At 37.6% G+C, this 25,646-nt stretch overlaps 1 protein-coding gene across 8 annotated transcripts in view; it reads right to left on the bottom strand.

Moving 5' to 3' along the window:
• Positions 1-25,646, bottom strand: part of ELF2 (E74-like factor 2 (ets domain transcription factor)) — a 94,912-nt gene that overhangs the window by 43,953 nt on the left and 25,313 nt on the right. For 5 of the 8 annotated variants that reach the window (XR_001364313.1, XM_014548956.1, XM_014548957.1 and 2 more), the window contains one exon: positions 15,852-16,017. Coding sequence is in view for 4 of the 8 variants with exons in the window: in XM_014548956.1 (XP_014404442.1) it covers positions 15,852-16,017 (166 nt within the window). In the remaining 4 variants the exon portion in view is untranslated. Of the gene's footprint in view, positions 1-7,150; positions 7,310-15,851; positions 16,018-25,646 lie in introns of those variants that run through there. The other 3 variants (XM_014548958.1, XM_005877736.2, XM_014548959.1) reach the window with 3 other exon arrangements.

The following is a 25,646-nucleotide window of genomic DNA, read 5'->3' as shown; positions in this document are numbered from 1 at the left end:
TTTTAAAAATATATTTTATTGATTTTTTACAGAGAGGAAGGGTGAGGGATAGTCTGTTAGAAACATCGATGAGAGAAACATTGATCAGCTGCCTCCTGCACACTCCCCACTGGGGATGTGCCCACAACCAAGGTACATGCCCTTGACTGGAATAGAACGTGGGACCCTTGAGTCCGCAGGCTGACACTCTATCCACTGAGCCAAACCAGTCAGGGCTTTAATTGATTTTTAGAGAGAGGAAGGGGAGGAGAGAGACAGACAGACATTGATATGTGACAAAAACATTGATTGGTTGCTTCCCTGTACATGCTTGACTGGGACGAACCCGCAATCTGGGTATGTGCCCTGACCTGGAATCGAACCTGCAACATTTTGGTATATAGGATGATGCTCCAACCAACTGAGCCACACCATCCAGGGCTTGATTTATTATTTATATTTCCAGAATTTTTATCCTTTGTTGCCCCTTGTTAGACTGGTCAAGTTTACTGTATTCTTTAACCTACCTCCCCCCACCCCAATGTAGTATTTTGGAAGCTATGTCTTCTATTTCTATTACTTTAGTATGCTCTAGTTGCTTAAAATAAATGTCCTTTTCACTTCTTGTCTTCTCCAGATCATGTTTCACACAGTTCATATTTTATTCAACAGCCACCACAACTTAGTTGTACTCTGTCTTTCTAGCCTTTTCTCTCTCAACCATATATCTCCACAAAGTCTAATCTCAAGTTAAATTATTCGTCAGTCTCCAAATAAAATACAAAATTCCTGACATTCTGTTCTGGTTCACAATGTCTTCTCATTCACTCCCCGCCTCATTCAACAAACACTTTACTGAAACCCTACTTGGTATCTTGGCTCTGAGCAATACCAGTAAACACACTGGATATGAAATACTGCGAAGAAACATTAAACATAGACACAAATATATATATTCATGAGTAAAACTTCATGAACACATGATTTCAGGTAAGTGACCTGACCTGTAATTGTCTCCCATCTTCCACTCTGCAGTCCCTGGAGTGCACAGAGACCACCAGGTGGCACCAAACCACAGCCGCACCTTAGACTCATTTGGATACCTGGGTCTGAACCCTGGAGCCCATTACACACACACACACACATCTTCCTTCACACAAGACAGACTCGGGTCATTTAATTAAACTTACAATAATGCCATTTTTTATACATTTGAAGATATTAAAATATTTATCACCTTAGAGTAGGAGTTTACTATATCACAAGTTGTAGCTGAGGCTGTGACAAAAATAAAAAAACAGTCCTAAGTGAGATAGAAGAGTATTAACTAAAGCCTCACTCTCTCTATATGAGAAAGTGACATTCAAACCGAGATCTAAGTGATGACGAGAAGTTAGAAGCTGAAAAATGAAAAGGTGTATATTCCAGGAAAAAAACAAAACACCTGCGTATGTGAGCGCCCTTGTGAAGGTAAAGGATGGATTAATGAAAAGGTGAAAGATAACAGTGTTCGGATGGGAGGGAGATGATATAATTAATCATAAATACCTCTGAGCTTGGGCTCTGGAGCTCTCCTTACTAAGTTTAAATCCTTGCATCGCCACTTGAACAGACGTCTAGCCTTGGACAAGTTATTTGGCCTAGGGTTGTTGAGAGGATTAATATGTTCATACGTAAAGCCCTAAAAACTATTCCTGGCCATACAGTAAACAAACTTCAAATGTTAAGAGTTATGTTGTTGTTGCTAGATAGCTGAGAAGAGCCAAATTATTCAGTGTCTTAAAATATCCTGAATATCATTCTAAGTGTAATTAGAACCCACCGAGAGTTTTTATGAGAGTATTATGACAATTTATAAATATATATTTTAAGTCACTTTGGCTATTATGTGAAGAATGGATGGTTTGGGGTGGTGGAAAGAAGGGACAAGAGTTCAAACAAGAAAACCAATCAGAAGGCCAAGGACAACGCAGTAACTCATACGAAAAATAACTGCAACTTTGACTAGGCTAGTAGCAATGAAGATGGGAAGAAATTGGTAGATTCAAGATATATTGTGGAGGCACACTTGACATGTCAATGGACGAGGAATAAAGGCAAGAGAAGGTATAAATGACAACTTCTCAACCAGAAAAAAACCTTGCAACTGACAAAGATTCTTTACCTACAAAACTTTAGTTAGGCTCCTGAACCTTCTCCTAGACCTAGGCCCATCTGTACACTTCCTCATAAAATCCAGTTTTATCAAAACCAGGCTGCCCAGCCAGTGTGGCTCAGTGTTTGAGCATTGACCTATAAACCAGGAGGTCACAGTTTGATTCCGGGACAGGCACATGCCCCAGTTACAGGCTCAATCCCCAGTGTGGGGCGTGCAGGAGGTAGCCAATCGATGATTCTTTCTCATCATTGATGTTTCTATCTTTCTTTCCCTCTTTGTCTCTGAAATCATTAAAAATATATATTTTTAAATGGTGAGATTTCTAAGTGCTTAATTCTATTTGATTTGCTCCTCTGCCCCTAAACCCAGAGCCCTTAACTGTCAACTATGCCCTTAGGATGAAATTTAAATATGACCTACCACGGTAGCAACAATGCACTCTGAAACCTTGAGATTAGCTACCATATTTGGCAATTCTTTGTCTTTCCTCACCTCTCCCCAACTCTATCTACTCCATACTATTATTTCCTTGAATACTTGTTTGTTTTTTCAACTTAGTTGGCTGGTAAACTTCTTTGAGGCCAGACACCACATCTCATTCAAGTTTGAATCACTCCCTGAGAGCTAGGACAGTACTTGGTATATAAAAGGTAGTTTTTACATTATAACTATTCAGTTTACCAGTATCTCAACCATACTTAACTGTCAGATGGAGGAGAATTTATCTGCTGCTACAAATGTTTGAAATGATCCTTGAGTTTATTATTTAGCTTAATTGCAAATATTAACTCTAACAATTTCAAGATTTGTTAACTTATATAATCTGATTTGTGACAAAGCAATTTTACAGTATGGCAACTTTATCTGTTTCTCCACTAGGTTCTAGGCGCCATGAATACAGAGATAGCCCCTGTCTTGTCTACTGCTCTAGTCCCATGCCATATATTGTGCCTGGAATATAGATGTTCAATGAATGTCTACCAATGAATTAATAGTAGTAATTCATTATATCACCTCATATAGACATGAAAGAACTTTAGTAACTTTTCACCCCCAATAACAATCTTTTGTGATACCTATGACATAACATAGTAACAATCTACAGTATTAGTTGGGTTTTCATAAGAACAGAAGTTCTTTTTTGGTGCTACAATTCCCAGCAGTCTAGGGAATGTTTCTCAAAGTATGGACCCTGGGCCAACAGCATCAGCATCATCTGGGGACTTGTTGAAAATGTCAACTCTTGAGTCCCATGCTGGACCCACCAAATCAGAAATTCAGGAGATAGGGCCTCACAATTTGTATTTTAACAAGCATTCCAGATGATTCTGATCTATGCTCAAGTTTGAGAACCACTAGTCACAGAAAAATCTATCATGGACATAAAGGGGATCTCAGACGAACAAAGAGGTCATAAAATATGAAAAAAGCCTTTAAAGAAATATATTATCTGTTCAAACATAAGAATGTTGTAAAATCAGTTAAATTAAAGCAAACAATTAAGGGGCAGTAACTTAGATCTGCCACTAGGTCTTAATAATGCATTATTCAAGAAGCATATGCATTAATATATCACAATTAAAACAGTCTGAAAGCTGCATTTCAAAACGTGTGGTTCTTGGTAATCCTAGGTATTTTATATATTTTAAAACATTGTTCTGGGAGAAGGTCCACAGGCCTCACCATATGGCCAAAGAGGCCTGTGACACAAAATGATCAAAAACTGATACTGAATTAACAGTTGTTACCTGTGTTAAAAAGTGTTCATGACCTCCTCTAAGTGATGAATCCAAGAAAACTTATTTTTTTTTAAAAAGGGAGGAAAGAAAGCTTACAGACCCCTTTCCCAGTTTACAGAAGGCCATGGAGGATGCCTAAGGGACAATGATTCCTCCTCCTCCTGAAACAGCACTGTTTCAAAGCATCCAGCTTTTAATTCCAAAAAGAAAGGCTAGCTGTGCAACTACCTCATCTCTACACCTCTGGCTTAGTACTGGCAATGAGCACACTTCCGGCTCAAATCTGTAAAGGCAGTCAACATAGAAGGTGAGTAAGAATAGTTAAGTGAATGAGGAGCTAAGGCGTTCAGACTTTATTCTAGATGATGTTTTGTCTTATTTGACTTTTCATTTACAGTTCTATTTTGGAAACAACTAAATTTGCATAAAAAACATACTTTAAAATTCAAACAACCCAGCCGGTGTGGCTCAGTGGTTGAGTGTCAACCTATGAATGAACCAGGAGGTCACAGTTCGATTCCCGGTCAGGGCACATGCCCGGGGTTGCGGGCTCAATCCCCAGTGTGGGGCATGCAGGAGGCAGCCAATCAATGATTCTCTCTCATCATTGATGTTTCTATCTCTCTCTCCCTCTCCCTTCCTCTCTGAAATCAATAAAAATATTGTTAAAAAATTCAAACATATTGAGGCTAAATAAAAAGGAAAAAAAGAAAAACTCTTAAAAGGCTTCCCACTGCCCTAAAGATAAGGCCCAACAAAGGGATACAAAATTTACCAAGCCCTCTGCAGTAAGGCATTTTTTAACCTCTTTAGCCTCACCTTAATCCCTTTTCCTTCTCATAATCCATACTCTAGCTACACTCAATTCCTTTCTGTAACTCAAACAGGCCAGGTTCTCCTTCCTGGAGACTTTCAACCATGCTACTCTCAGCTTGGCTAATAACTTCAAACCCTTCAAATCTGTTTAATGTCAGTCCCTCAGGGAGGCATTCCCCTGCTGTATACTCTTCTAAACCTGTCATTAATCCCATCATTAACACTCATCACATTTTATTGTAATAACGTGTTTCACTGTTCACCTTCTCCACAAAGCTGAAAGCCTGGCAATGCCAGGATCTTGTTTACCACAAGGTACGCAGCTCTGAGCCCGACATGCTGCAGGTCCTGAGCAAGAGCTGGCAGAGGATTGACTGAATGTGTGAATTTCCTGCAGACAGGTTTTGAAGTTCTTATTTGTACATCTAAGAACCTTGAGCATCCCTTCTTGGCAACACCTGTAACCTTGTGTGCCACACATTTAAAATTATAATTGGTATTTGGTCTTTCCCTCTGTCTGAATTAATAAAGTTGTATTACTTAGGCACACTGTTATATAGTAAAATTGTTACCTAGTGTTTGTTTGTTTTTTTAAGTCTGAGGAATAGATTCGACTAGTTTCCAAAACCAAACAAACATGCTTTAATAATCTATTTCCTAGACATACTTATTCCCTTTATGTAAAATAAAGAAGTTTTTCTTGGAAAGTATACAAATACCATTTAAAATCAGTCCTTTTCAAATCTGCTTTACTAATTAACAAGATAGTTAATTTTTTGCTGTTGGCCACTATTTTCTTCTTCATATAGTTAATAATCTGTAAAACATATATTCAAGTACACTAAAAATCACTGGCTATTTTAAAGAGCCTTTGAAGGATTCTGTTTTAAAACAGTTTAGAAAGCAGAAGCTTTATTTTACCTTATTTTCAGATCATAAAATCCAATTAAAATGTGACAATTATGATAAAACTATTTATTCACTTAAGTAAATGTGTTATATTAAAATATTTTTTTCACCTTCTATACTCTCCATAATTTAATACTATGGTTATTTTGTATAGTTTTATACAATACAGTTAAATAATTTTTTAAATTAAATACCCTCTCTTAAAAGACAGTAAAGAATTTAGAGATCTTAGGAAATCAGTGGAGGATGAAGAGAGTAAAGGGGATCAAATATATGGTGACAGAAGGAGACTAGACTTTGAGTGGTGAGCACACAATGGAATATATTATAAAATTGTGTACCTGAAACTTATATAATGTTATTAATCAATGTACCCCAATAAATCTAATTTAAAAAAAGAATTTAGAGATCTTAATCAAGACATATAGACTTCCACAACTGCAACTCATTTCCGTTTTTCATAAACCTGATATTTCAATGTCTGATTTCCAAAAAATGAAAATGTCATAATTCATAATTGCATACTATCATATTTCATTAATTCTAAGATATACATTTTTTCACATTTTGACAACTCTGAAATCAGAATGTATCCTACAATTCAGGGGTCCTCAAACTACGGCCCGCAGGCCACATGCAAATACAAATATTGTATTTGTTCCCGTTTTGTTTTTTTACTTCAAAATAAGATATGTGCAGTGTGCATAGGAATTTGTTCATAGTTTTTTTTTTAAACTATAGTCCGGCCCTCCAATGGTCTGAGGGACAGTGAACTGGCCCCCTGTTTAAAAAGTTTGAGGACCCCTGCTACAATTGATGGTCTCCTAAAATATTAAAACTTTTCTCTAATAATGCTTTCTAACTGATCTAAATCACAGTACAATTATAATTCAAACAATTCTAGAATCAAAAGTAAATGAACTTAAGATTCACATTTTTATGTTTTTAGAAAACTAGTGATTAGGCTAACCTCAAGAAAATAGATAACTGGAAGAAAATGTTTCAAAAAAATTAGGAAAATTCTAGATTAGAAGCAGAAATACTAGAAATGAAAATTTTAAAAAAGGCTTGAAGTCCGACTGGTGTGTCTCAGTGGATTGAGCACAGTCCCTTGGACCAAGAGGTCCTGGGTTCAATTCCTGGTCAGAGCACATGCCTGGGTTGCAATTTCTATCCCCAGTAGGGGGCATGCAGGAGGCAGCCAATGGATGTCTCTCTCTCTCATCAATGTTTCTATCTCTCTCTCCCTCTCCCTTCCTCTCTGAAATCAATAAAAATATATATTTTTTAAAGGGCTTAAAGATGTTAAGTGGTGGCTTCTAAGAAAGTGAAGATACGAAAAGCCCTAGAGCTTTATCTATAAAAGAAAAAAATGTTAGGAACCTGCAAACTGTTTAAGAGGAAAAATACTATATAATATTATTTCTCCTTCCTTCAGGAGGAATGAATCATTTTCACCCTTCAAACAAAAATATGGTATAGGTAGTTGAAATAATTGTAATTAAATGTAAAATTGTAAATACTCTTAATAAATTAAAAACCAACCTACCAGCATTGTCTTCTTTCTGGCTCAATCTGTTTCCCCTTCAGGTAATCCTAGGATAGGGGCTCCTTTTCAGATGCCCAGTTTTTCATGTCGATCTTCTACCTCCCTGTGGCAACAATATTTTCTAATTAAAAGAGTCCTTTTGTGCCACAGGGAGGATTTCTGATGATATAACAAATACAAAAATTGTCACAGCTCATCATGAAGCCAACTTAGTTTTGAGATTCTTTAAGAAAGAAATTGGACTCCTTATCTTATTTTTCAAGAGAGAAGTCTGTTTTTATTTTCTTAAACTGCATTTTTAAAACCTAAACTTTCACTTATTTTTTTAAAAAGTACTGCTTTCATATTGAATTGTATGCAAATTCTTATATCATTCATCTGCCTTTTCAACTAATGTCTAAACACAATTTTGTTGATCACAAAAGAAATTTTCTAAGTTTTCTTGATAATTTATTTTACCTGGTTAAAAACCAAAGTTCTGTTCCCAATGATCAGAAGGGGGAAGGGGGAAGCTACTAGGCGCCTTTCAGTCAATGTTTATTCATAAAGATTAGTAATTCTACTTGCATTACATAACATAATGTTAATTATGCTTAAAAGAACATTGGGGGAAAAGGGTCAGCAGGAAGTGTAGAGAAGCAGCAACTACTGTCCTCTCACTGGTAAGATTATGGGTCATTTTCACTGATTATTCTTTGCAATATGTACTTTTCAAATTTTCTAATGAGCATGCATTTGCTTTCATTGTAGGGAAAAAAAACTTAGGTGTAAGCAAGAATGATTAAAACCTAATGTGATTTTAACATGATAATTTCAGTATGACAGTATGGTTTTGATATATTTTAGATGACCGCATTTATGTTTTCTGGATGACTACATTTTTATATTTTAAATAACTCTAAGGTATTCAATATTTAGCATGTAAACAAAAAAATTTAAGATTTTACAATGATGGTTCTTTTTTACGTATTTTACCAAAAATATTTTTATTGATTTCAGAGGAGGAGGAGGAGGGAGAGATAAAAACATCAGTCCGCAGGCTGACACACTATCCACTGAGCCAAATCAGCTAGGGCTTAGGTAGTTCTTTAAAATATGTTTTAATTGATTTCAGAGAGAGAGAGAGTGGGAAAAGAGAAACATCAATGATGACAAAGGATCACTGATCAGCTGCCTCCTGCACGCCCCCTACTGGGGACCTAGCCCAAAAACCCAGGCATATGCCCTGACCTGGAATCAAATCATGACGTCCTGTTACATAGGTCGACATTCAACCACTAAGCCACACCAGCTGGGCTAGATGGTTCATGCTTAGACTGCAATATAAATCAAAACTCAATTTGTTTCAGTCTGTAGTTCATAACAGCTATCCTATATAATAAAAGGCTACTGTGCAAATCGACCAAATGGCAGAACGACTGGTCGCTATGACACGCACTGACCATCGGGGGGCAGACACTCAACGCAGGAGCTGCCCCCTGGTGGTCATTGCGCTCCCACAGAGGGAGTGCCGCTCAGCCAGAAACCAGGCTCACAGCTGTTGAGTGCAGCGGCAGTGGCAGGAACCTCTCCCGCCTCCGCGGCAGCACTAAGCCGTCAGTCGGACATACCCCAAGGGCTCCCGGACTGCAAGAGGGCTCAGGCCGGGCTGAGGGAACCCCCCTCCAGTGTACAATACACTACATTACATACCATATTTGAAAAACTTTAAAAATATGATTTCTGTCTTCAAGGGACTTACATGCTCACTTTGAAAACAAAAGGAGTATGTACACAAGAACAGTATAAGAAAGTAAGTGATCAGCCCTAGCCGGTTTGGCTCAGTAGATAGAGCGCTGGCCTGCAGACTAAAGGGTAGCAGATTTGATTCCGGTCAAGGGCACATACCTCGATGGTCTAACAGAAGATCAGGAAAGGAAGTATTTAATGTAGGCCACAATCACTGTGGAAAGTTTCATGTTGTTGGGCCTTAAAGACTGGTTAATACCTGAGCACATTCTTGAGAGAAAACTATTTGACCAAAAGCTAAAAAGCATAAATATAGTCCATGCCAGGGGCAGTAAGAAAAACAGCAAGAATACAGTGTTTCAGTAGATAAGAAGGCCAGATTAAGAAGGAGCTATTTCTGGATGATTCTGTGGGTCACTGAATTTGGCAGAGGAGTGGCCTTTGAAATCTGATAAACAAAGAGCTTCAGGAGAATGATAAATGTAGTTGCCAAACAGTTAAGCTAAGAAAGGAATGATAAGCAAAAAGTACAGACTGGAGGTACAAAGCATTCGTGTGTTTTTTAACAAGTGGAAGTGAAAGAAAAGAGAAAGATATACAGAGAAGTAAACAAATGCTCTGTTTTAATGTATCAAAGACCTTTTCCATATTTGAAGGCACATGGATAGGTGTTAATGAAGTTAAGAGAACACTTATGGAGCACTTACTACATCATAAGCACTATGTTTTATATGTTTATTTTATGTAATCCTCACAGCACTGATGTCCTATGTTATGAGAGTGAAACAGACTTTGAAGAGATTACATACTTATTTGGATAAGTGATAAATATCACTTATCCAAATAAGTGATAAAGTGGAAATCTTAAACCAGGACTAACCAAGCCAGCTAATATTCTTCCCTTTCCTACTGATGAGAGCTACTTAAAAGACTAAAAAGAAAAAAAAGAAAACAGCTCAGGAATAGTCTTCCAGCATTTTCTGACTACTCTTTGGCTTCTTCATTTTCCTGGAAATGTAAACATTCCCTAAGGTTAATTCCTTAATTCTGTGTCCTTGGTTCTCGATCATAGAGAGAAAATATAGAATTTAAATATCTTCTCCCCTGGGGAAATCTCTCAAATACCTTTCGCCCTGGAGATTTCATTTATTTCCATGGCTTCAATGAGAATGATTCCCAAATCAGTTGCTCCCTGGCCTTTCTTTACTAAGCTCCAGTTGTACTAGACAGCTTCCACTTACCCCTCCCGATCTAGTCTCCACCTTTCTTCACTCTGCTGACTATCCCAGGAGGCTGACTTCATCAACAGAACTCCCCTGGGTTCAGACTGGGTTTGGGCAATGGAGCTCTTGAAAGGGGATTGATTAGAGGGATGAAGGGGAATAAAATTAATGTTCCTTAACCCTAGAGTGCCGGGAGCGCTATCGCGCTCCTCCTGCAGTGTCACTATTAGATGCGAGTAGTTCACTCTTTATTGACAGATGGCACCTAAGTGCAGATTACTTATGATGCCAAATGTTTGTAGTTCTAAAATTGACCACTGGCATTTATCTGCCTAATTTTTTACAGGTACTACGATTTTATGAGGTTTACTCAGATTTTGTAGCCCTAAAGCTTCGAAATGGCGTGCAGTTCTATGTCTGCTTTTATTAGTGATGATGATATTGCTAAATATGTCAATTCTTGCTGTGAAGATGACGATTTTGTGGAAGATATTGGAGAAGGGTGTCCCTCTATTTTAACATTATATGCTTTGTTCAAATTTTTTTTCTACTAGTATTTTATAATACAATCAGCAAACAATATATGTCAAAGATGAAAACAAATGTAGTAAAGGTTTCCTTAAGTTTTTGAATATGTAACTTCATTTACTTGCAATTCATAATTTTTTTCCTAAACTGCTGTAAAATCAGCAAAAATGCCTTGGAAATTTTAGCATAGTTCCTAGGATATTGATTGGCACTCAAAGGGTTAAATTATCCTAATTTGAATATGCCATCTCTTTTGTGATGGGATCCTGACTATCCATTTGTCAGGATCCTAGCTTTAAATACCTAAATATGTCCCCATAGGTGCTCTGCTTCAACTCAAAATCAACACGCCTATTACCAAACTTACCTGTTTCCTGAAACAGTCTTCCCTTCCTCAGATCCATACATGATACCATCACTATCACTTAGTAATATCTTAACTAAGCCTCTCTTTGTAATCTGTCATGTCTCGTTAGACTTTATATAGTAGTATAGCCTATATATGCCCCTTCTGTTCCTATTACTTCTAACCTTGTTTTAATATTTCTCAAGTTATCCCTTGACTCAAATGCTAGCCTTTCTGCCTCATTTTTCCCCTACCACTCAAAATTTTTCAAATATTTCTGCATTTTATATACCAAGAATTAATGACTAACTCTTGGGTTCAAATCACAATCTAGTCACAACTCGTAATGGAACCTCCTGTCAAATGTCTTATTTACTCAGTATCATCTAAACAAACCTTGAGCCCTAGCCAGTTTGGCTCAGTGGATAGAGCATCAGCCTGGGCACTAAAGGGTCCTGGGTTTGATTCCAGTCAAGTGCATGTACCTCAGTTGCAGGCTCCTCCCTGGCCCAGGCCCTAGTTCAAGCACGTGCAAGAGGCAACCAATCAATATGTTTCTCTGTATTTTCCTATCTCTTCCACTCTCTCTAAATAAAAATCAATGGGAAAATGACCTCGGGTGAGGATTAAAAAATAAAAAAATAACTTGAACTTTAATATTCCACCCACTTATTAAAGACATTTCCCTTAGTCTAAAGTGCCTTTCACCTACTTCCTACCTGTCCATCCAAATCCTACCGACTGTCCTTCTTTGCTTTCTCTAAAACATTCCCTAATCCTGTAAATTGAACTTTTCTCTGAAACATGCTGAAAACAGTGCCTTTGCACATAAAAAATGCAAAGTACTTATTAATATATTCTCATAAATTTAAGTGCAAGATGAAGAGGCAGAAAGCCTAAACAGCTCAATCTTCTCAGACAAGTCTTAAAATAAGATTTCTATCAAAACTTATCTATTATTGCCCTGGCCAGGAGCTTCATCCTGATGCGCCAAGGTTACAGGTTCAATCCCCAGTCAGGGCACATACAAGAATCAGCCAGTGAATGCAAAAATAAGTGGAACAACACCTCTCTCTCTCTCTCTCTGTCTCTCTCTCTCTCTCTCTCTCTCTCTTAAATCAATAAATAAAAATTTAAAAAGCTATCTATTATTAATTGCACTGGCATAAACTTATTACTTTTAAAATAGTAATCTGTAACAACCTTTTAAAATTTAGTCATATAATATACATATATTTTGAGTAAACATAAAAACTGCATTTTCCAATCTTAGTATGGAATTCAAGAGATTCCTCTCCACCCCCAACTCACCCCATCAGTCTCAGGAAGAGCCTCCAGAACTGGTAGAGCCTACAGCCCCTGACAGAGGTATTTCCTGCCTGCCATTCAAGACCACCTTCAGCCAGACTGCACTGCTAGTCTTCAAAGGCTCTTCATGATTACTAACCCTAAGCTCTCATCAAAAAGCAATTTATAGATTTACATGAATATGCCTATTTTTAAAGTTTCAAAACATATCTGATTTTCCCTATAAATTTTAAGAGACGATTACAATTACATATAAACTCTGTGAGGAAAATGTAGACTTTTAGTCTATAATTACACCTAACAAAATTAGAAATCATTTTATTCACAAAATAATAAAAATGGCTAAATATGTATCATTACATGATTATAGTACTCCTGCATGGATGACATCATGAACACTGTTTCTTGTGTGGATACATACATATGGATATATAGGAATAAAAGAAGAAAAACTTATTGTAAACATGCAGAGAACTGACATACAGATCAATTAGTATAATTACGAACATTTTTAAATTTATGTATTTTTATTGATTTCAGAAAGGGAGAGAGAGAGAAAATCAATGATGAGAGAGAATCATTGATTGGCTGCCTCCACTGGGGCGTGAGCCCACAATCCAGGCATGTGCCCTGACCGGGAATCAAACCATGACCTCCTTGTTCATAGGTCGACACTCAACCACTGAGCCACACCAGGCTAATTATGAACATTTTTAAATGTATATAAACCTAAGTTGTAATTATAGGAACATTTCAGGAAGTGTTCCCTAGATGTACAAAAGGAAATCTTGTCTGTATGAATCTCATTTCCACCAATTCCCCAAATAAAAACTGATATAACTATTTTATAAATATTCCTTTGCTTTTCTTCCCACTCAGTTTCTCCAAAATTTACAGGTATCTGGAATTTAAGTGAAAACTTTATACCATGAGAAATGAGCTTGATCCTACTCCACTACTCAAAAGGAAACATGCATTAGGACAAATCATAACAACCTTCATTCATTTTATATACGTTCTAGATGTTAGATGTCAGAAGAATGAAAATTTAGTCAGATTTTAACGCATTTGAAAATGCATTTGATTCTTTAAATAAAAACAAAATTAAGCTCTGATGAAACTATTCTAAACTAATCTATATATACTAACCTTCCTTATAAAGTTATTAAAAATCCATGAGATATAGTATTGTCAAATAAGTCAGTATATCATAGACTCACTCCATGGTCTGCATGCCTTATGATGAATAAATACAAGTTTCAAATTGTTGTGATTATAGATGTATGTGCCAGCAGTTTTCAGTATGAATTTGGCATTGCCTTTTTAAAATAATTATATCTGAATTCTAAGATTTACAGTGTTGTTCTGTAAAGAGAGACAAGAATAATTATACTATACTAACCTTTATTTTTAGAAGTAATAAAGCAAGCATAGATTTCATTAAAAATCCACAAGCTAGTATGTAATTAAAAATTAAGATGAACCCTAGCCAGTTTGGTTCATTGGACAGAGCGTCGGCCTATGGACTGAAGGGTCTTGGGTTCGATTCTGATCAAGGGCACATACCTTGGTTGCAAGCTAGATCTCTGGCCCCGAACTCAGGGTGCATGCGGGAGGCAACCAGACAATGTGTCTCTCTCACATCAATGTTTTTCTCTCTCTCTGTCTCTCCTCCCTCCCACTCTCTCTAAAAATCAATGGAAAAAATATCCTCGAGTGAGGATTAACAACAAAAAAAAAATTTTAAGATGAACTTCTCAGTACACTTAGACTATTTAGAATAATGTGAGTTATTTACTAACATTTCCTTTTAGTATTAAAATAAATAAATCTAAAAAATGTTATCAAGTGTTCAAAAACCACTTTTAAAATATCATAAAAATAGCTATTACTTTACCCAGACTTTGTATATCCTCCTTTCCAATATCACAATCACTCATATCTCTGCCTTGCAAATGATATAATCACCCTCAGAGTTCAAGACTAAGAAAATCAAATCCTTTAAGTGGATTATATTTGCTTCCTATTTGGAATTGTTTTTATCTAAATAATTTAAATTAATGAAGCCCTGACCACCAACTGTACAACCAATAAGATTTGGCCGACGTGCTCTGGTATTTTAATGTGATAAATATTTTGTGATAAAACAATGTTCTACTGATGCAAACTTGGCACTGTAGTTTTCATTTTTTGTAATTTCTAATTTGCTACTAAAATCATAGCCTTCCTTATGCTTTTGAATGTTTTACAGAAATTTCACACAAGTTCTACTTCTTTCATTCAACTTTACCTATCAGACTTTTTGTTCTTGTACTATTAGTTTTCTGTTTAGTTATGCTCCTATAATAAAATCAGTTTCAACAGCTACTTCATCATGCAAAATACTGTTAGCTGTTCTTGCTTATTGTTCTCCTCAAGAAGAAAATTCATCTCTGCCACTAGACTTCTACCTTCTGAATGGAAAACTCTCCAAACTCTCAGAAAAACACATGTATCTTCCTGCCACTTGCATTATCTATCATAAATCAAGTACCAGCACAGACTACAGTCACCACGCCCATCTAAAATGTTTGGCAACCTGTTTTGAAAATGAATTGGTCACCAAGTCACCTGGGGTTTACTGGCATTGTTGTTGCCATCGCTCTGAAGCTCTGAAGAGCAAGGGAGCTTCCAATCCCTCAGCTCAACAACAAATAAGGCTGGAGGAAGAACAGCTTTCAGCTGGAAGAAGCTAGTAGTGCTACACAGTGCTCCTGGGCCTCCGCAAGCGGAAAGACGTCCAACTCTCACCATGTTTAATCATGAGACTTTGCTACATTTATAGGAATTTATCGAAATGCTTATGAATTCTTACTCGGATTGTACACCAAGCATAAGGATTCTTTTTCACCATTAATAGCTAAAGATAAATTTTAATGTTTATTATTATAAAAGGGTCATTGCAATCCTTCTGGTAAAATACTCTTACTTTCTTTATAGTCAATGGCAAAAATTAAAAGGTTTCCCCAAGAATTATACACACTAACCCCCAATTAAACTTACAGTTATCTCACCACAGACAGACTAAAACACCACAATTTCTAAGACTTAAAGGGAAGAGGAATCTGATAGATTACTGCAAAGATACTCTGACCTATGAAAAAAGGAATCATACTGCTCCATCAATACTGATTCAAAGAAACTTTTAATCTGTTACAGAATGAGAATACCCTATTCATTTTTAAATTTAAAAAAGTTACCTTCATATACTAGCCTACTGACCTCTAATATAAGTAAATAACTAGTCAACTTTTGCACTTCCAAAAAAATTTATAAAAATAATTATTGGGGGCCTGTAATTTTGTCCTTAGGGTCCATGATACAAGACTCTGTTATACCTCAAAAAATTATAATAGAGAACTCCTTATGTCCATATAAATTTCCTTAAACAAGAGATGTTTCACTGCTTTCCAATCTATACTAAATAGCATTAAAAGGAGGAGTTTGGGGGATATTATTCATCTGGCAATAGCAACGATGACACAAAATGAGAAAGTTATAAATAATAAACATTTGATGAGATGTCTACCTGTTTCCACATTCTCGGTCTCAACTTCTTGTTCTTCTGCCACATCTTGCATCATATAAGTCTCATCATCATAAACCAGAACCTGGGCTGCATAGCCCTGCTCTAATCTGGCACTCGGAACTGGCTCCACAATCACTGCTGGATAGTCAGAAACCTTTTCACCTTCCTACAAGAGCAAATTTAAAAAACAATCAACCTTTTTATTCACAAATGCTGGATTCACTTATAAAGCCTTGAGTTCCTAGAGTCTCAAGGAATCCACACAATGAGTTTAATGTAGTATAAATATGAATGTAAAAAAACACACAAAACAAACAAACAAACAAAAAAACAAGAGATGCAAAGGGTTAACTTTAATAATCTGTCCAAGTCGTAAGAGGTGAAACTTAGACTAATACACATTTTAAATAATCAGGGCTTTAGAATTAAGATGGCAAATTAAAAACATGCATATAATTTCACTCTCATGAAAGTAGTAAAAGACTTTTAGACAACTGTGTAAGGAGAAGAGATAAAAGCTACAAAGGAGAAGAGATAAGAGCAACAAAACCTTGGAAGACTGAAAGTGGATGGGTGGGTATTATTAAGTGGTTTAGTGGACCCAGGAAAGTCAAATCTCAGCCTCGCAGCAGAGCCAGCTGAGAAACAGCAGAGACACTGGAGACCCATAGAAGGCAAAATCTCAATTAATTCTGGAAATAATTAATTTCAGCAGCAGGTGGTAGAAAAAGAGGAGGCTCCTCAAACAAGGAAGATCCCATTAAGCCTGTTTGAAAAGCACTTCGGTTCCTAGACACACTCCCTTCTCCACAATGCTTAGTAACCAGCCCTCCCCACCAGAGCAGAAGATTGGAGAGGAAGAAACAAGAGTACTTTTGAGGTCAATTAGGCACATTTGCTAGTATCAGTACTGTACCAAAACCCGTTTCCAGTCAGCATTTTAGTCCTCAACTGTTAATCAAGTATTACTAGTCGTCTAAGACAGAATATACACATACATGCACACACATATATATTAATATTCTTCAGAGATATTATATCCATAAAACAAGAACAGAATACAATAAATAAATAACATTTAAAAATAAAGAGTTCTTAGAATTAAAAACACAATAGCCAAAATGAAAAGACAGAGGCTTGGGAGATAAAACTGAGGCAGTCTTCCAAGAACCAGAGAAAAAAGATAAAGCACTAGAAAATAGGACAGAAAAGAGAACAATATTAGAGGACAGTCCAGGAGGCCGATATATGAATAAAAGGAATTACAGAAAAAAGAATATGGAGAGAGAGAAGGGGTGGTTGGAAAGAAATCAAAGAATTAATAGAGATTTTTCTAGAGCTGAAAAACCTAAAGCTGCCCATTTGAAAGGACCTACCAAGTAATTAGTACAAAAAATTAAGGGAGACCTATACTGAGGCACACCATTGTGAAGTATTGTAATACCGGGGGCAAAAAGAAGATTCTACGAGCTTCTGGAAAGAAAATACAAGTCTCACACACACAGACTTGAGACTCAGTTCAGTCTTCTCAACCCTAATACTGGAAGGAAGATGACAATGGAACCATTTCTTCAAAGTTATAAAGGAAAATTATTTCCAACCTAAATTCTTCACCCAGCCAAACTGTCTATGAAAGCCTTTTCTCAGACAGGAAAGAGCTCACATTTACCTTCCCTGCATTCTTTCTCAAGAAGCAATTGGAAAGTATTTTCTGTATTTTAAAAAAGAGTACATTTGGCCCTAACTGGTTATCAACAGTGGATAGAGCATCGGCCTGCAGACTCAAGGGTCCCAGGTTCGATTCCAGTCAAGGGCATGTACCTTGGTTGCGGGCACATCCAGGGGGGTGTGCAGGAGGCAGCTGATCGATGTTTCTCTCTCATCAATGTTTCTAACTCTCTATCCTTTTCCCTTCCTCTCTGTAAAAAAAAAAATCAATAAAATATATATATTTTTTTAAGAGTAAATTTGTAATTTAACCAAAAAAAAAAGATGACTTAGGATACAGAACATGCAGGAAATCAAAGCTGGGAGAGGGATGACAGTGATCTTCAAGGAGGCCTGGGAAAAGAGGTTCCAGCATGCAGCTGTGCACTGGACTTAAAAGGCAACCAGTCCGGACTGCAGCAATAGGACTCCCGAGACAGCACGTCAAACTGCCATCTCCAAGATAAACACTGACGTTTCTAAGCACAGGACGTCCAGATAAGCCTATTCCAGATTTTCATTCATAGCGAGCTTGCCTTGATGGACACACTCACCCCACCTTGCCTTGCCACCTGCATCAGCTGCAAACACTCTTTTCACCTCCCAGTGTGTTCTGCTTTGATACTCTCCTAAGTGCTGAAAGAAGACCACAAAGAGCGTAGAAATAAAAACTAAAGAGCAGCACTTTTTCCATGGGAACATATGCCTGCTGAACAAACATGTAACACAGGGTCCCTACTGTAGCCCAGACTGATTCCCGACCAAGCTGGACCTATGTGTCCAAGAACTAACTCGTGACACCACTTACTGATTGCCTGAGTAGAAGCTCTTGAAAGTCAGTGAACCTGATGCCAACTAGTCAGCCCTCTTCCTGGAAGCCTTCATCTAACTGTGGAAATGCTGTCCTTTCCTATTGAAGTTAGCCTGGTACACACTATTCATTTTCCAAAGTAAACAATATGTCATTTAGGAACATATACACAGACAATAATACTATAAAGAAAATAACACATAAGTCAAGATAATGGCACCTCTGGGGACAGACAGGGTAGAATATGAGAAAGGGACACTCTTAGTATTCCAAAATACTAGTGATTTCTATTTTTTCACCTGAGTGATAGGTAATATGTATTCTTTCTGTTATTCTTAGGCTGAAACATATATATTTTATACACTCTTCACTTTGTATCAAACATTTCACAAAAAAATCCTATATAATAAAAGCCTAATATGCTAAGTGTCCGGTCGTCCATTCAACCAATCAAAGCATAATATACTAATGACTAGAGGCCCGCTGCACGAAATTCGTGCACGGGAGGGGGGGGTGTCCCTCAGCCCAGCCTGCACCCTCTCACAATCCGGGACTGCTGGCTTCCAACCACTCACCTGCCTGCCTGCCTGCCTGCCTGATTGCCCCTAACCGCTTCTGCCTGCCAGCCTGATCACCCCCTAACCACTCCCCTGCCAGCCTGATCAATGCCTAACTGCTCCCCTGCCAGCCCGATCACCCCCAACTGCCTTCCCCTGCTGGTCCGGTCGCCCCCCAACTGCCCTCCCCTGCTGGCCATCTTGTGGCAAGCCATCTTGTGCCCACATGGGGGCAGCCATCTTGTGTGAGGGTATGATGGTCAATTTGCATATTACCTCTTTATTATATAGGATATGTTAAGGCTGCTCAACAGCTCACAGTGACGTGCACTAACCACCAGGGGTCAGAGAGTCGACCAGTCAACCAGTCAACCAGTCACTATGATGTGCACTGACCACCAGGGGGCAGATGCTCCAACTGGTAGGTTAGCTTGCTGCTGGGGTCCGGCTGATCGGGACTGAGCAAGACAGGCCAGACATGCCCTGGAGCCCTCCCGCGTCCCTCCCCGGCCCCGATTGTGCACTGGTGGGGTCCCTCGGCCTGGCCTGCGCCCTCTCACAATCCAGGACCCCTCAGGGGATGTCGGAGATCAAGTTTCAGCCCGATCCTGCGGGCCAGGCCAAGGGACCCCACTGGTGCACAAATTTGTACACAAATTCATGCACCAGGCCTCTAGTTTCTAAATAAATTACAAAACAAGGTTACAGCAAATTAAAAAGAGAAAGTACATGCTGGCCCGGTTGGTGGGGCTAAGTGGTTGAGTGTCGACCCATGAACCAGTAGGTCATGTTTCAATTCCTGGTCAAGGCACATGTCTGGGTTGTGGGCTCGATCCCCAGTAGGGGCCGTGTCGGGGGCGGCCAGTCAATGATTATCTCTCATCACTGAAGTTTCTATCCCTCTCTTCCTCTCTCTTCCTCTCCCTGAAATCAATAAAAACATATTTTTTTGAAAGTACATGCTGAATAGTAACATTACATTTCCTACTCTGTATAAGGTGAAAAATACAAGTCCAATGTTTTACCATTAAAAAATATTCTTTCCCTGACCGGTTTGGCTCAGTGGATAAAGCGTCGGCCTGCGGACTCAAGGGTCCCGGGTTCGATTCCAGTCAAGGGCATGTACCTTGGTTGCGGGCACATCCCCAGTTGGGGGTGTGCAGGAGGCAGCTGATCAATGTTTCTCTCTCTCATCAATGTTTCTAACTCTCTATCCCTCTCCCTTCCTCTCTGTAAAAAAATCAATAAAATATATACATTAAAAAATATATATTCTTTCCCACAAATTGAATAGAGTAACAGTTGAATCACCATGCCTCTTGCTCAGCTTTATAACCACAGCCTACAGGCAGCACCACCCAGCTGGAAGATAGCAGTTAATGAGGAGCATGGGATAGGTAATACTGGAAGGAAGATGACATGAGGTCTCCACTCATTGGAAACTCAGAAAACAGCATCATAAGTAGCAGCTGAACTAGTATTAACCCAAGCAGTGAATATTTTATTTAAATATAATCCAAGGGATTTATAACTTCTTTCATTCCTCTGAAATCAAACAGCATATTTAATAGTAAGGTTAATTTGAGATTAATTTATAAGTAAACTACCCATCCCCACCCTACCAGTAGAAAATAAGTCAAATTTTCTGAACCATGAAGTACTTGAGGACTAGAATTCTGTAGAAGGCCAATACTTTCTTCCCCACCAATTAGGATTCTGGACTGACTCTTCTCTCTGTTTTGTTTTAATGTTTCAATGGTTCTTTCCATTTAGGTATAAAAAGCCCACACAAAAAATTTTTTAATTCAGCCTGACAGGGTAGTTCAGTTGGTTGGAACCTTTTTCTGTACATCAATTTCGATTTGTGGTCATGGCACATACAGGAAGCAACCAATCAATGTTTCTCTCTCACATCAATGTTTCTCTCACCATCTCTCCCTCCTTTCATCCCTGAACTCCAGATCTTTACTCCTTATCCCTCCTGTATATACCTCTAAAAAAGACAATCTAATTCTCTGACTCATTTTGTACATATATCTGTAATCTGGATTCCACCACCTCATTGAAACTATTCACTCAAAATGTCACTAGGGATCAAATTCTATTTCAGTTTTCACCCTTCTCCGCCATTCTGCCGACTACACACTGGCCATTATCTCATTTCTTTTTAAATGAAGTGGTTTCAGGAACCACTTCTCTTTCTAGAAACCACTTTACGTTTAAACATCTCCTCTGACTCTTCTTCCATCTCCAGTGATTCAGACCTAGCCAACTTGCTAAGGTTCAGTCTTCAGCATCTCCATTCTTTTTACTCTACACTACCATCCCAGGCAAGCCTACCCATTCTTATGGTTTCGGATAGCACCTCTATGCTGATGATTACTAAATATTTGCTTTAGACTCTGACCCATTTCCCAAACTCCAGAACCAACTTTTAAACTACCAACTTAACATCACTACAGGAATATTCAGCCGATACTTCAAGCTTAACATGTCTAACTGGGAACAAATTATCAACATCTCTCCCTATTCCCCCACCCTGTGTTTTTCCTCTAAACCTCAGTTTCTTCATATTTAAAAAAGAGGTTATAATACTATTCTTAAAGTCCCTTGAAAATTAAATATGCACAAATTAGTGACAGCTATTTTTACATTGTAACAATAGCATTCAAACATACTATACTTGCCCTGACATTGGAGGGCATCTTTTCACATTACAATCAGAATTCTTTGTGCAAAAAGCTTTCATGATTCCCCATTTGTCTAAAAGGTAAGTTTAACTACTAAACAATGGTTTTTAACATTCTTTGAAATATAACCCTCAATTCACTTATTAAAGCTTGAATTGTGTATCCCAAAAGATGGTGAAGTCCTAACCATCAGTACTTGTGAATCTGAGCTAATTTGAAAATAAGGTCTTTGGCCCAGCTAGCATGGCTCAGTGGTTGAGCGTTGACCTATGAACCAGGATGTCACAGTATGATTCCCAGTCAGGGCATATGGCCAAATTGCAACTCAATCCCCAGAGTGGGGCATGCAGGAGGCAGCCAATCAATGATTCTCATCATTGATGTTTCTATCTCATTGATTTTCTAATTGTTCTATCAATTACCAAGAGAGAAATGCAGCAATCTCCAATTAATACTGTGGATTTATCTACTTTATTTCTTCTTTCAGTTTTGTCAGTTTATGCTTGATGTATTTTGAAGCTCTAACACTGAGTGCATATACATTTAGGGTTGTTAAGTCTTCTTGACAAAATGGTCCTTTTATCACTTATGAAATGTCTATGTTTATCCCTGGTAATAATCTTATCCTGAAACTACTTTAGCCTTTTTATGATTAAATTTACATAGTACATCTATTTCTAAAGTTTTACTTTTAAGCTGTGTTAATACTCAAAATGAATTTCTTGTATGAAACATAAATTGGTTTGACTTCTTTTTAAACCCAATCTGACAATATCTACGTTTAATTTGGACTGTTTAGAATATTTACAATTATCGATAAAACAGTATTGAAATCTACCATCCTGATCTTGTTCAGTGTTTGATTTATTATTTGTTCCTTTTATTCTGTCTTCTTTTGAACTGAATATTTTAGTAACCATCTTAATTCAAATATTAGCTTATTATGTATATTTGATTTTTAGTGATTCTCTAGATTTTATAATATGCTTAACTTACCAAGTTTATCTACAAATATTACTTTATGTATAACAAGCTTTCAGTAGTATTCTTCCAATTCCCTCCTCCCACCCTTTGTTCTGCTATTGTCAAACATTTCCTTCACATTGTAAACCCTAGCATATACTGTTCATATTTTTGTTATAAACAATGTTTTAAAAATTAAAAACTGATTTTTAAAAATATTTTATATTTACCCATACATTAGGTATTTCTCCAGTGCTTTTCATTCCTTTATGTATATCTCAGCTTCCATTTGGTATACTTAAGTTTTATTTACCTTCTCCTAAAGAACTTCTTTTAATATTTCTGATAACACAAGCTCCCTGGTGATAAATTCTCTCAGCTTGTTGGTCTGAAAAAAAGCTTCATCGGAAGGACATTTTCACTGAATATATAATGGTAGGTTGACAAGTTTTAGTCTTTCAGCATTTTAAAGAAATCACTATCTTCTGACTTGCATAGTTTCAGTCAAGATATCTATGGTCATTATCTTTGTTCTTCTGTATGTAAGGAATCGTTCTCTGGGTACTTTTAAGATTTTCTTTCTGAAACTGGCTCTTAGCAATTTTGTGATAATGTGCCTCAGTGCCTATTTGCTCCTGTTGGGATTTAAAATTCTCAGATTTTTTTTTTTATATTTATTGATTTCAGAGAGGAAGGGAGAGGGAGAGATAGAAACATTAATGATGAGAGAGAATCAGATTGGATGCCTCCTGCACACCCCCTACTGGGGATCGAGCCCACAACCCAGGTATCTGCCCTTGACTGGAATTGAACCCGGGACCCTTAGGTCCCCAGGTGGACGCTCTATCCACTGAGCCAAACCAGCTAGGGCAATATTCTCAGATCTTTAAGTTTATAATTTTCATCAAATTTGGAAAATTTTATGGCCATTATTTCTTCATATTTTTTTGTTGTTGTCCTCTCATTTCATTCTGGAATTCAGATTACATAAACCTGATATTGTCCTACAGATAAGCAAGTCTGTTTTTTGTTTGTTTGGTTGGTTAGTGATTCTCTAAATTTTATAATATGCTTAACTTACCAAGTTTATCTACAAATAACATTACTTTATGTATAACATAACAAGCTTTCAATAGTATTCTTCCAATTGAGAGGGCATGTGCCCTTGACCGGAATCGAACCTGGGACCCTTCAGTGCGCAGGCTGACACTGTATCCACTGAGCCAAACCGGCTAGGGCCATAATGTAGTTTCTATTGCTCTCTTCAAATTCACTGGTCCTTTTGTTTGAAGTACCTAATCTATTTTAAATCCTATTCAGTGAATTTTTCTTTTCAGATAATATTTCATTTCTGGAAGTTTTATTTGGTTCTGTTATGTCTTTTATACCTCTCCTCTGAGATTCATGTTTTAACTTCTTTTAAATTCTTACTAAAGTTATTATTTTAATTCTTTTATTAAATTTATTGGGGTAATATTGGTTAGTAAGATTACATACGTTTCAATTGCAGATTTCTATGATACATAATCTGTATATTGCATTGTGTGCCCACCACCCAAAGTTAAATTATCTTCCGTCACCATATATTTGGCCACAATGGAAAACTGCATGGCGGTTCCTCAAAAAACTTATAATAAAGTTACCATATGACCCAACAATCCCTCTTCTAGGTCTCTACCTGAAAAACTTCTTTTAACTTCCTGATCATATTTATAACAGCTGTTCTGAAGTCTTATCTGTTAATTTCATCATCCCTATCTTGTTTGTTGTCATTAACCGTTTTTTCTCTCCAAGTTATAGATTTTATGCCAGCTCCTTTGCGTTTAACATGGTTGGGTGATGAATACGCAGATTTTATGAAGTTGGGTTCTACTTTTGTTGTCTTATTTTAATATCTTAATAATGTTTACTAGGACAGATACTTATGGATAAACTTTCAAGGCCTGTTTTTAAACTTTTAAGGCAAGTTTGGAGTACCCTTTGTTGTAGAGCTGTTTTAGCCTGACCATAAGGCATGACTTCTAGAGTCTCTCATCAATGTCCTGGGTTCTCTACTCTACTCTGATTGACACTCTAGTTTCTCTCACCACTGAGTGACCTCTATAGATTTTTCAGTATTTCACTGAGTTTACACATATTCTGGTCATTTTTTGCCTGGCTTCACAGAACTTCATACTACACCTGGGCAGCTCACTCAGCTAAAGACCAGGGCAGAGTTCTGATCTTCTTTCTCTGCTACCCTGCCCCTGAAATTAGTTGTGTCAGCCTCTCCAAATTCCAAATTTTGTTTCCTCAATTCAGTGAGACTGTCACACTCTGCTTGGATCCTTCCTCCCACACTGTGGTCCAGAAAGTGCTCCAAGCAATAAGGCAGTACAATCAGACCTTCTCTTCTCTCAGAAAGCACAGTCCTGCACTGTCTGAGATCTAAGTGTCTTAGTTCTTGCAGACTGCTATTACAAAATACCATACACTGGTATTTTAAACAGCAGAACTTTATTGCTCACAGATGTGGAGGCTGGAAGTCCAAGTTCAGGGTGCCAGCATGACACTTCTGGGTCACAGACTTATTATTATATCCCCACATAGCAGAAGAAGCAGAGATCTTTGGAGCCTTTTATTAAGAGCACTAATCCCATTCATAAGGATTCCTCCCTCATGACCTAATCACTGCCTAAAGGCCTTACCTCCTAATACTATCACCATTCAGGGTTAGGATTCAACATATGAATTTTGGAAGGACATAAACATTCAGACCACAGCACCAATGTTTCAAAAACAGTGATTTCATATGTTTTGTTCACTTTGTTCATTGGTAGAAGTACAATTTGGCCTCTTATTCCATCACAATATGAAGTGAAAAAATGCCCAGTCCCACCCTGGCTGGTATGGTTCAATGGTTGAAGCGTCAACCCACGCACCCAAGAGTCACAGGTTCAATTCCCAGTCAAGGGCACATACCTGGACTGAAGGTTCAAGCCCTGACCTGGGTCAAGGCGCATGTGGGAGGCAACTAATTGATGTGTCTCACCTTGATTCTCTCTCTCCCTCTCTCTCTCTCTCCCCC

The sequence above is a fragment of the Myotis brandtii genome, unplaced genomic scaffold (genome assembly GCF_000412655.1).
Source record: "Myotis brandtii unplaced genomic scaffold, ASM41265v1 scaffold53, whole genome shotgun sequence".
Lineage (NCBI taxonomy): Eukaryota > Metazoa > Chordata > Mammalia > Chiroptera > Vespertilionidae > Myotis > Myotis brandtii.
This window is presented reverse-complemented; position numbering and strand designations above follow the sequence as displayed.